This window comes from Pseudopodoces humilis, chromosome 5, assembly GCF_049639895.1.
Source record: "Pseudopodoces humilis isolate 2021_Gansu_Grassland_sample_001 chromosome 5, ASM4963989v1, whole genome shotgun sequence".
NCBI lineage: Eukaryota > Metazoa > Chordata > Aves > Passeriformes > Paridae > Pseudopodoces > Pseudopodoces humilis.
Window position 1 is genome coordinate 15241780 of NC_142204.1, and position 10868 is coordinate 15252647.

The window sequence follows — 10868 nt, forward strand, 5'->3', positions numbered from 1 at the left end:
TCCCGGCGGGCCCCCGGAGCGCCGGGGGGTGGAGTGCGGCCGCGGCCGCCGCCGGGCCCTGCCCGCCCCCTGTGCGGGGCGGGAGCGAGCGGCGCCGGCCCCGCGGCCCGGCCGAGCCCGGGGCGGGGCGGCGGGGAGGGGAAGGGAAGGGAGAGCAGGGGGCGGACTACAGCTCCCGCCGGCCCCGCGGCAGCGCGGCGCTACCTGTCCCGGCAGGTGAGCGCCTGACGGGGCTCCTTCCTCGGGCCTGCGGCTCCTCCTCCTCCCCGCCTCGCCGCAGGCCCGCCCGGCAGCCGCGATGCCGTTCCCCAGCTCCGGCGCCGACGATGCCTTCGACTACCTCTTCAAGATCATCCTGATCGGCGACTCCAACGTGGGGAAGACGTGCGTGGTGCACCGCTTCAAGACAGGGCAGTACAACGAGAAGCAGCAGAACACCATCGGCGTCGACTTCACCGTTCGCTCGATGGATATCGACGGCAAGAAAGTGAAGGTCGGTGGCCTTAAAGCGCCTCGGCCGTGCCGTCCTTCCCGTGCAGGTGCCAGGAAGCTGCGGGACGCACGGCATCTCCTGCTCGGCCCTGCTGAAGGCAGCTGGCAAAAGCTTTTCAAACCAGGGGTGTTTCCTAGTGGAGCTTTCTCTCAGGAAGATGCCCTGGGGGAAGCAGTCACCCTAATTTGGGTACATACTTGCTCTCGTGACTTCTCTGGATCTACTTGAGGAGCTGGCTTGTGGTTTTCCTGCAGGGAGTTCTTTGGAAGACAGCTGTAGAGTTTGGGGGGGATGTCTCTTCCCTCCAGACATGTGGGGGGTTTGAGCTCCAAGTTTTCCCACCAAGGAGGGAAAACCCGCAAAGTTGCAAAGGCTCCACTTTGATGTGTGCTTAATTTGAGGGAAGAAGACTTCCAAGACAAACACCAGAAGAAATTGTCAGCTAGAACTTCCCTCTGTGTGGAGATGAAAGTCAGGATGCCTGGCCTTTATATATAGATTTGCTCTGCCCAGTCCTGTATTAGGGCTCTTTGCTCTTCTTCTTTTGCTATTAAAAGGCTGTTATGTTCTATATCTTTTACTACAGTTGTTGAAAATGGGTTTCTTGGCCTCTTTGCAAAGCTGGGTTTACTCTTGGAGCTTTCTTTTTGGTCCGTGTAGATTGACTCTCCAGGCTTGTAAATGGCTTTTCAGATGTGGAGAGGGCAAAGCACACTGGTGTCACAGAGTGAACTGGGACAGGAATGGCTGCCTTCTAGACAAAGGGCATCAGATGCTGAGGGCAAGCACCTAGGAAAGTGGTGTTCACTGCTCTTTACAACTTCTGTCCTTTCTCTTACAGATCCAAGTGTGGGACACAGCTGGTCAAGAGCGCTTCCGGACAATAACCCAGTCTTATTACAGGAGTGCCCACGGGGCCATCCTTGCCTATGACCTTACTAGGAGGTCCACATTTGAATCCATTCCTCATTGGATTCATGAAATTGAAAAGTATGGTGCTGCAAACTTGGTCATGATGTTAATTGGTAGGATTTTGGTTTTAAATATTGTGTTATGTAGGTATTTAATATGAATATAGAATCTTCCTCATTTCCTACCACTATTTGAAGCATCTATACACTGTGCATTAAGGAAGAATTCAGTTCTAATTTAAAGATCACAAAGTGTGTCAATTCAGCCTAAGCTTAAAAAAATTAGGAAAGTCATAGTCTGGTCCTGATGGGACCAAACCCATTGCAGACAGCAAAGCCTTTTTTTCAGATGTTCCTTTCCTGTTGGAATAACACAACAAGCTTTGCTGCCAGGCTGGAGGCAGGAACCACTTTGTTGAGGTTAGAATTGCAGTGAGGCTGACCCTATACTCCTGATGCACAGGAATGCAGCAGCTCAATAATTCAAGGTGAAGGGGAATGCACAGGCTCCTGGTTCTCATCTTTCCTCTCTGTTCTCTTGATATGCGTGCGCACTGCTCTGTAATGGGATTCCGAGCAGGTAAGACAATAGATGGGGGGATGGCTTTTGCAGAGCGTGGAGTAGTCTGCTTGCATTCCACTAGCATCAGGAAACTGCCTCTGAGGAAAGCAGTGGCTGGGAATTGCCGGGAATGGAGCTGGTAGGAAGCCACGGTTCCTTTCCCTTGGGTTTCATGGTTATTATTGCTCTTCCTTAGCCCAAGAAAGAAGCTGCAAAATGAGAGCACGGGTGTGGTGAAACGCCGGAGCCTTTATTGCCTTAATTTCCATTGCCGTGGCTGAGCCTGTTGCAGTGTGCTGCGAGCAGCGCTGAGCCCCAGGCAGGGCCCCTGAGCTGCCGCCTCTGCTCCCAGCACCTTCCGTGCTTGTGCTGCGGAGGTTTCTCCTGTCCTTCCTCTGGAAGGAACAAACGATAAGTTCTGACCTGTATCTAACGCAGCGTTTGGAGCTGGGGGCAGGGGAGGTGTAAATCACTGCACTTTGGCCGGGTTTTTCCAAGTTCTGTCATGAATCTAAAGAAAAAAACTTATCTCTGTGTGGTGGGGGATGGTGGTGGTTGTTGGTTTGGTTTTTTTTTAGAGAGATAAGTGCTAAAATTAGTAAAAAGAAAGCTTTTGTTTAGGATCCAACATGGTGCTTTCTTCCAAAGCTCATGCGGTTTGCTTTACTTACACTGGGAGAAGTCGTTATACATTTAATTATGCTTAGTCATGTTATACACCTTTATAGCAGGAGTAAGAAACCTAGATTTCCTGTCTGGAACTGAAGGAGGAAATGGTGTGTGGGTTCCTTTTAAGAAAGCAAATAAACCTCAAGGTGGGGTTTTTTTTGGCTGTTTTTTTGTTTGTTTGTTTGTTTGTTTTTTGGTGTGTGTTTTATTTTTTATTTTTGTGGGATAGGTTGGTTTTGTTTGGTTTTGGGTTTTTTTTCTTTTAGAAATACTAAAAGGGACTTTATAGGAGGGTAGTTAGTTTATATATATTCAAGATACGAATTTGATGAAGGGTTGTCTTGAAACTACGAATGTAGACTTCAGCCAGCTACTAGAACTGATAAATCCACATATGCTGCAACTACCTAAACATTCAAAGGTATTTTATCTGAGGTGTTTCATCACAGATTTTGACTAAAGTGCTGCAAGTAAAAGTTTAATCTATACATGCAAAAACAACTTAAGTATATATTTTAGGCATTAAGGTATCTGATCTGAATTCTTGTCTTTCTTTTTACATCACCCTAAAAGACTTCTTTTTTCAAATATTCAACTTAAACGCTACTTAACATTTAAAACCACTAGGGAACAGGACCAACAGTTGCTTCCAAATAATCCTTTACCTCCACTAAGTAATTAGATGAACACAGATTTTTAGTTTTTTCTTGGATTTCATCTCATTTGCTATCATATGATTTCCTGCAGTTTTAAACCAGAGTCTATATTTGTGGCTCTGATGTACTCACATCTTGTTCTATCCAGTAACTCTTACTCCTAACATAAATCTGTTGTTTAACAAAATTGAATTCATGCATCACATTTAAAAATAAATTTTTGAAAGACTAAGTGATTGAAGTATCTCTTTGCCTTCTTTCAAGGGAACAAATCGGATTCTCTGGACAAGCGCCAAGTGCTGTTTGAAGATGCCTGCACCCTGGCAGAGAAGCACGGCCTCTTGGCTGTGCTGGAAACATCAGCAAAAGAAGCTCAAAACATAGAAGAGGTGTTCACATTAATGGCTAAGGAGCTGATAGCCCGAAATACCTTACAGCTGCATGGGGAGAACCCTCCAAACAGCTTCAGTCTTGACTCCAGGCCAGTGATTGCCAGTCCAAGTGTGGAGAAGACCCAGTGCTCCTGTTGAAGAGAGATTTCAAGAAGAACTTGGAAACTGCCATTCTTCTGAGGCTGTTTGATTCAGTTTTGTTCAGTTGATGAAAGTGTTCTATGTGGCCTCAAGCCATCTCTCTTGATATTTCTACCTTGCAGTTTGGCTTGTGAGTATTTCCAGAGATCATTGTTGCTGTTGGTAGCACAGGTTGCTTTGAACATAGCAATGTGAACTTCCGAGATGAGAGGACTCGGGAAGCTGCCAGCCCTTGCCTTAACCAAAGAGAACTATAAAAATCATTGCCTTTAATTATTTCCTTACATGTCTTTCTGGCTGTGTCAGAAGATAAATTTGCACCAGAGTTCTGCACTGACCCTTCTAAGCTGTGTTGCTGGTTTTAAGTACAAGCACTTTCCTCTCTGCCAGTAGCTGTAAAAAGTCTGACACTTGCACAGCACTAACCCGCTCCTGCCTAAACTTTCATTTAAGGGCTCTCCTGATGTCAGGCAGGTAGCCACCCATCCCAAGGAGCTTAATAACATTTGTGAAAGAGTGCAGGGTTTCACATCTGCCCTGAGTTCCTCACCAGACAAACCTGGAGTGGCATAGCAGGCAGAATATGATACACTTGTTCCTGGGGTGAGAAAAGTTGCCTTTCGCTTTGCTTTGTAATAGTCAGGATTGTTTCCAGCACTGATCTCCATCTTGCTACATGGACTTGCTGGCAAGCAGCAAAGCTTCCAGTGAAAGGACCTTTTTTTTTTCATTTTTCAACCTCAGCTTGCTTTTGATGTGCTGATATTAACCGAAAGCCTTCTGTAGCTTGTGTGATGGGCCAATGGCAGCTTGAGAGTATCCTTGTAGATTTTCAAGGGAGTGTGAAGGATGGATGCAACTCCTGTAAAACTCAGCAAGGGGTGAGATGGTTTAAATTAGGTATAAAATTAAAAATTTATATTGTGTTAGAGCAGTAAGGCAATGGTATGGAGTGCACCAGAGAGCAACCTTAGAGAGAGAGAGAGAGCTGCCCTAGGTGAGTATGTCTGCTGCTGCTGTGGAGACTGAACATGGTGGTAGCAGTGGAAGGTTTTGGATTGCTCCTCCCAATTGCAGCCTCTGCTACTTGGGGCTTGCTTTTCTGTATACTTGAATTGGTTTGGGCTGTTTTTTTTTGGTGAGGGTTTTGAGGTTTTTTGGGGTTTTTTTCTGTTGTTTGCAAGTTTTTTTTCCCAGTAGATGGAAACAGGGAAGGAGGAGGAGGAGGAAAGAAAAATCAGAGGAGGTTTTTTTGACTGCAGTCCACATGTACCAAAGTGTATCACTTAGTTACTGTTAAGCTATGAACTACAACTCAAAGTCTGCAATGATAAAACACAGTTTGTGTTACATGTAAAGCAGCCTTGGGAAGGCTGGGGTGTTGCCAGCTTACCCAATGGCTGGTTGCCCCTAAGTCCTTGAAAAATAGGGAAAAACATGTAGCAAGTATTGCTGGAAAATATTGTCTGAGAAGCACAAAAAAATAAAGGAGAATGAATCATTAAATAATAGTCTTGGAAATATTTCTAATACTCTTGATGCTTTCTGTGCCCAGGTTCTTTGTTTTACATGCAAAGAGCAATGGTTAGGTTAATTCAGCTCTGTGTAAGCTGTGTAATCTTCCATGCTACCCTCTTGCTATGGCATGCTGTTTGGAAAGTTTCATCTTCAGGCATCCTCCTTCTTATGATTACTTTTAAAATATTTATTCCTTCTTCATTTTTACTAGCCTAGTACTTGCATTTTGGTTTGTACATTTAAGCAACGGTAAATATCATAGCCTTTCAAAGTGGGAAGCCAGCTTCCAAACAGCTAGTTTCTACAGCTCTTGTCACTACAAGAGCAGTCAAATGTTAGCTTAATATCTCTTCTCCTGGTAGTAGTTTGTAATTCATAATTTTTACTTTTTTGTTGTTGTTGTTGTTGTATCTTTGTCTTGGGTTGCATTTCAAACCAAGACAATCTTCCCGAAGACTGCAATAGAAAAGTATTGTTTTCATCTCAGTTACAATCTTTCATTGGTCAAGAGTTAGGGGAAGGATGGTACCAGCAGTGTTAACTCTGCACAGTTCATTTGGTTTACTATCTTAATTAACCACTACTGTATGAAGTTATTTTGCTTACCCTCAGTAGGGAGACTTCTGCAGGCTGATGTGATCCTGAGTGCCCAGCACTGCCAGGCTACAGGGCTCTTGCTGTTCCCTTCCTGCACATGTAGGGCTACTAGCAAAGCAAGACCTTGGCAGAATGCTGTGTAACACAGGATCAGGGAGAACAGGCTTGTGACTGTTCCCTTTCCTTTAACAGGTCTAACAGGCTTCCTACTCCTCCAAGAAACTTAGTCTTGGACATCTACCCACTGTGCAGCTAAACCAGGAGCGTGACCTCTTTTGGTTGGTTCTGTTTGGCATTTTCCATGAGGCCTTTGGGCAGTTACACTGAATGGTTTCCACAGAGTTGCTTTTCCAGCTGTCCTCACCAGAGTGAAGAGCAGCACTTGCTAACAAGGTTCTTCGGAGTATTATTGGTAACGCTGTTACTCATGAGGTAATACATGAAGCCATGAACTTGTTTTTAAAAACCTCTTAGTATATAGCCTGTTATTCTAGACTGTGAGAACCACTAGATTAAAACACAAGCTCAGCACCTCTGTGGTTCTGCCTTTCCCCATCAGAGAGCAGATGGAAACACCCAGCTATGACAAGGCAAAGCAGCAATAACTGCTGTGGAGCCTTCTGCTAATGGCTTGTTCCCCAGCATCATATGCAAATTCCAAGTGCTTCCTGACAGCATCATTAATGCATTTGTACAAAGGGTTATAAAGTTGTTTACAACACTATTTTAAAAACTACTACTGCCCCACAGGTTTGAGTTTCAAGAGCTGCACATTCGGCTTGAACATGAGCTCATTTGTTAAGTTCTTATCTACTGAGAAGTATTTGAGTTTTTGCTGTGGCACATTACTTGCACTGGTGTCACAGCCAGGCCAGATGAGAAGTAGCTTTACCTATTGGTGGAACAGGCTAATAAAAATAATTAGAAATATTTTAAAATATACCAAAGTGAAGAAGCTGACTAGTTAGAAGCCAACACAACAGCAGCCCTGTGATGTGGAAGGCACACAGCACTGCCTATGTGGTCCAGCTTTGCTTTATATGCAGGAGACAGGCTCTCAGTTACACAGGCTGAGCTTCTGACCTAGTCATTCTAGTTAATGTTTAAGTATAGTTGGAAGGGAGACAACTTTCAGACGCTGAGCAGAGGTGGAGCGCTCTGTCCTGAAGCCTTCTTTCAGGAGGAAGATGCATGCCTGTGGTTTTGGACAAGGAACTGGAAGTGAAGTTTCCCCCAGCCAGGTGAGTGCTCCAACAGCAGCACTGTTGTAACAGGTGCCCCTTCCCCATGTGGCTGCCAACACGCATTCTCCTGGCTCTCAGCTCCCAGAGCCCACGTTTGCCTGCAGGTCTGTGTGAGGGGCCCAAATAGTCATTGCTCAGCAAACTGACTCCTGAAACGATTTTCAAGCACCACTCTTAAGCAACTGTGTTAAGAACTGGAACTACACCAATAGGCAATGCTGGGATATCACACTCTTCCCCTTTGTCCTAAGAGTACTTCACCTTGAAACAGGAATCCAGTTTCAGATGGGCAGGGCTTTCAGAAATCTTTTAAAGCACTTTTTCTAATGCTGCTGTTGTAAATCAACCTTCACGCAGCTCCTGCACAGCTTCTGTCAATGCAGTCACAGCAAGCTGCTGCCAAGCAGGGGCTGGCTGGCTTGACAGTGAGTGACAAACAGCACACCCATGGTTAACCAGACTTCAGCATATTTACAATCCTGCATTTCCTTTCTACTGTTGTGTTCATGAACATCACTGCTTATACAGTTTTAACTCCTAAGTCTAGTTTTGCTAACCTGAAGTGAGGCTCACCGCAACTACAGTTTAATGCCTTTCTGATCCTACCAATTAAACTGACTTTGTAGCTACTTGATCCCTGCAGCAGTCCTATATTGTATCTCAATCCTAAAGGATTACATGTGGATTCCCTCATTTTAAGTTGCTGCACCATTAATAATTTCATCTACACGAGTTTTGTTCCAAACATGAGACACCCTGTAGCTCACAGTACCCTCCAAAAACAAATCTCCTCTGTACCTGCAGTAGCAGGACAGTTACTTTGTATTTCATAAATGAACCAGGTACTCCCTCAAAGATTACAATCCACCTTCGGCCACAAAGGCCAGCTGAACTAAAGCAGCACAAGTTGTAACAGGTCCTCTTACCTCATATGATTAGTTCAGAGCAGTGAGAACAGGTAGCACACACTTACTCTGCACTTTCCACAAGAGGTCTGTATCAAACTAAATGTATATATTCTGAGCTAGGGAGTAAAGTCAAGGCACCTCAAGTGACAGCATCCATCTTTTTCTAAAGATTTTTGATTTGAAATTAAGATTGTGCTGGTGGAAGTTTATGGAGACTATACCTTTTCCATCTGGACACTACTCTCATTGACCTCTTCAGTTTCTGTACGTTTAAGTATTTCCATGAAGAGAATGTAGCACAGCCTAAGTTGTCACCCTCCATTTTCTTACATGACAAGCTTAATTCTACTATGTTTATTCCTGTTCTCACAGAGGAAAGACATAGCAGCCTACTAACATACTTATTTCAGAGGCCCTACTATTTTCAGCTGTCCCAGTCTGGGGTTGGTGGGGGTGGCAATCACAATGCTGCAGCCAGCTCAGAAACAAGCCTCGCACAGCACGGTTTGGACGGGAAGTGGCGCCCAGCAGCGCTGGCCTGAGGACAAACACAGGCACTTCCTGAACCTGCACAACAGGAACCACAGCTCAGTTCAAAGCAAGAGCAACTGCTTGTCATGCTGCACGTGAACACAGCAGTGCCCGGGCAGCTCCACCAAAGCAAATCACTCATCTGGGTATTCTCAGCCTCTCCTGTAACAAGTACAGGAGGAAGCTTTAGACGCACCAGCAGTCACCACGGTGCCACACCTACAGCCAGGCAGGGAGTAAAGCACACCACTCCTGACCTCTTATGAAAGCAAGCTCACGTGCGTGCTCTGGCAGGTAAGTTCATTACCTTCTTCCATCTTACCAGAACACAGCTTTGTTGCAAACTCACATTTGAATGAAGTTTTCCAATAGGATGTAACAACTTATGTTCACCATGTAGGGCAGGGAGGCTTTAACTTTTTTCTCCCTTTTTTCATTTTAAAGTGTCATTTGCTCAAATTACATTCCTTTCCTCCCTCTGCTACTTAGCCCCTGGGAAAAAAAACACCACCACACTGAACAGCAGTGGCTTTACTCTGCTCACTTTAACTTTTTTTTTAAATCATATTCTCCAGCATCTGAATATGCTTCTAGCAAGTTTACTTCCAACTTCATGTACTTCTGCAGAAAAATGCTTCCTGTGTGAACACACACAGACTACCAACATGTGGAGTCTCAGGAAGTGGCTTATAGCAGTGCTTGGACTTGCTGTCCAAATAGCATTACAGTAGGAAACTATGGGTAAGAGTATGTCCTGCATCTGGCTTTGTCCATTTGTCCAAATAAAATTAACACAATAGCGGAGGACTGACTTCTGAGAAAGCAATACACACCAGCTCTTACTAATGGCCCCAGATATTTCTTCAATATATCAGCTGTCTGTTTGGAATGTCTCCCTTGCATTACAGGCTCTTTGCTGGAAAGGCTCTAACAATGCTGGAATTCTATATTATGCATAACACAGTTCTGCAGGAGTTAAGAATAAGTGACCTAAATGCCTTTGTATTTACAGAAACACTCACAAAAATAAGTCAAAAACCAGAAGCACCAAACTTAAAAAGAACAGACCGACTTCTTGTTTAATTTTTTTTTACTTTTTTTTATTTGGGAAAAGTGCTTCTTACAAAAGGCAGCTGCAAAACAATACGTTATAGACCTCAGAACAATTTCTCATTCCATTTAAAAGTGAAAGGAGAGGCAGTCTAGGGGACAAGAGCAGCAGGAGAACAGATCACGGGGCATCCACAAGTCAATAAAAAACAGCAATAATGTAATGCAAGGTTAAAATTCCTGTGCTGGGGCTTTGGTGGCGAAGTAATTTCTCAATGCAAATTACAGCCAGAAACTGCACGACTGCCTTTGTAAGCAGTAACTCACATAAACTGAACAGCTTTACCAGGCAACCTGCCCAGCTCAGCTGCAGAGAGGCACAAGTACCTCAAAGCAGCTGGGAGGCACAGCGAGTTTCTAGCAAAGCTCACGGCTTAAGTGTTTACATGAAGTTCTAAAACTTACAGAGCGATAAAGCTAAAGGGTCCTCTCTGGTGTTCCTCTGACCCCACCTTGGCTAACCGGATTTCTGCTCCTGGACAACCCTAATCATACACATGAAAGAGAGCTGGTGTATTAGGGAGTGCCATCTATCAAGTTAAGCAATAGTCAGGATCGTTTCCCAGTCTGGGCTGAGACCACTAGACCAGTTTCATGTCCAATTGGAGGCAAGACTTCATGCACCAAGAGGGGGGTGAAAGATGGTTTTGTTATTTTTAACTTACACAGAGTCTCCCCATCCTTGAGGTCCAACTCTACATTTATCTGTATATACACATAGAGAGTTCTCCTTTCACAAAGACATTTTCCTTTCATGCTAAACACAGTAAAAATCCAGAACGTTCACACCTGGTTCTGGTTACACAGTAGTAATAGTAATGTGCAAGTAAACAGAGACCAAAAGTCACAAATGAAGACGTGTACATGAGGGGGCTGGAACGGAGCTGATTCCAGAAAGAGTATTTTTATCTGGCCTGAAATCAGAAATATTGGTACAAAGACAGAATAAAGGCCATCAGCCAATTTACATCCCCACTGCATGGCCACTGCTCATTTTTGTATCTGGGCTCTTCAAAATGAGTGTGGAAGTCCTGTAAACACTTTAACCCTGGAACTGGGTGAACTCTGTTGGGTACACAGATGAAGCAACAAACCTAAGCTAACTGTTTGACAGTTAAATTCATTTTTACAAAAAC

The 10868-nt window shown here is 44.5% G+C and overlaps 1 protein-coding gene across 2 annotated transcripts; it reads left to right on the forward strand.

Annotated features, from left to right (window-relative positions):
* The first annotated feature begins 132 nt into the window (after positions 1–132).
* Positions 133–6667, forward strand: RAB19 (RAB19, member RAS oncogene family). Of its 2 annotated transcripts, XR_001331796.2 has the most exons (4): positions 133–493; positions 1335–1518; positions 3556–3954; positions 6132–6667. XR_001331796.2 is itself a non-coding variant. In XM_005527932.3 (3 exons), exons 1-3 carry the CDS (start codon positions 299–301, stop codon positions 3819–3821), a joined length of 645 nt encoding a protein of 214 aa, XP_005527989.1. In that variant the 5' UTR covers positions 133–298; the 3' UTR covers positions 3822–5333. The 2 variants fall into 2 exon arrangements, 1 of the variants encoding a protein (XP_005527989.1); XM_005527932.3 differs by lacking the exon at positions 6132–6667 and having other exon boundaries at positions 3556–5333.
* Positions 6668–10868: the final 4201 nt, after the last annotated feature.

Bases quoted from the DNA above. Each gene is read 5' to 3' on its own strand.
- RAB19 (XM_005527932.3), top strand. From the start codon at position 299: ATGCCGTTCCCCAGCTCCGGCGCCGACGATGCCTTCGACTACCTCTTC. The intron at 494-1,334 runs GTCGGTGGCCTT...TTTCTCTTACAG, and splicing joins TCGACGGCAAGAAAGTGAAG to ATCCAAGTGTGGGACACAGC. The intron at 1,519-3,555 runs GTAGGATTTTGG...CCTTCTTTCAAG, and splicing joins CTTGGTCATGATGTTAATTG to GGAACAAATCGGATTCTCTG.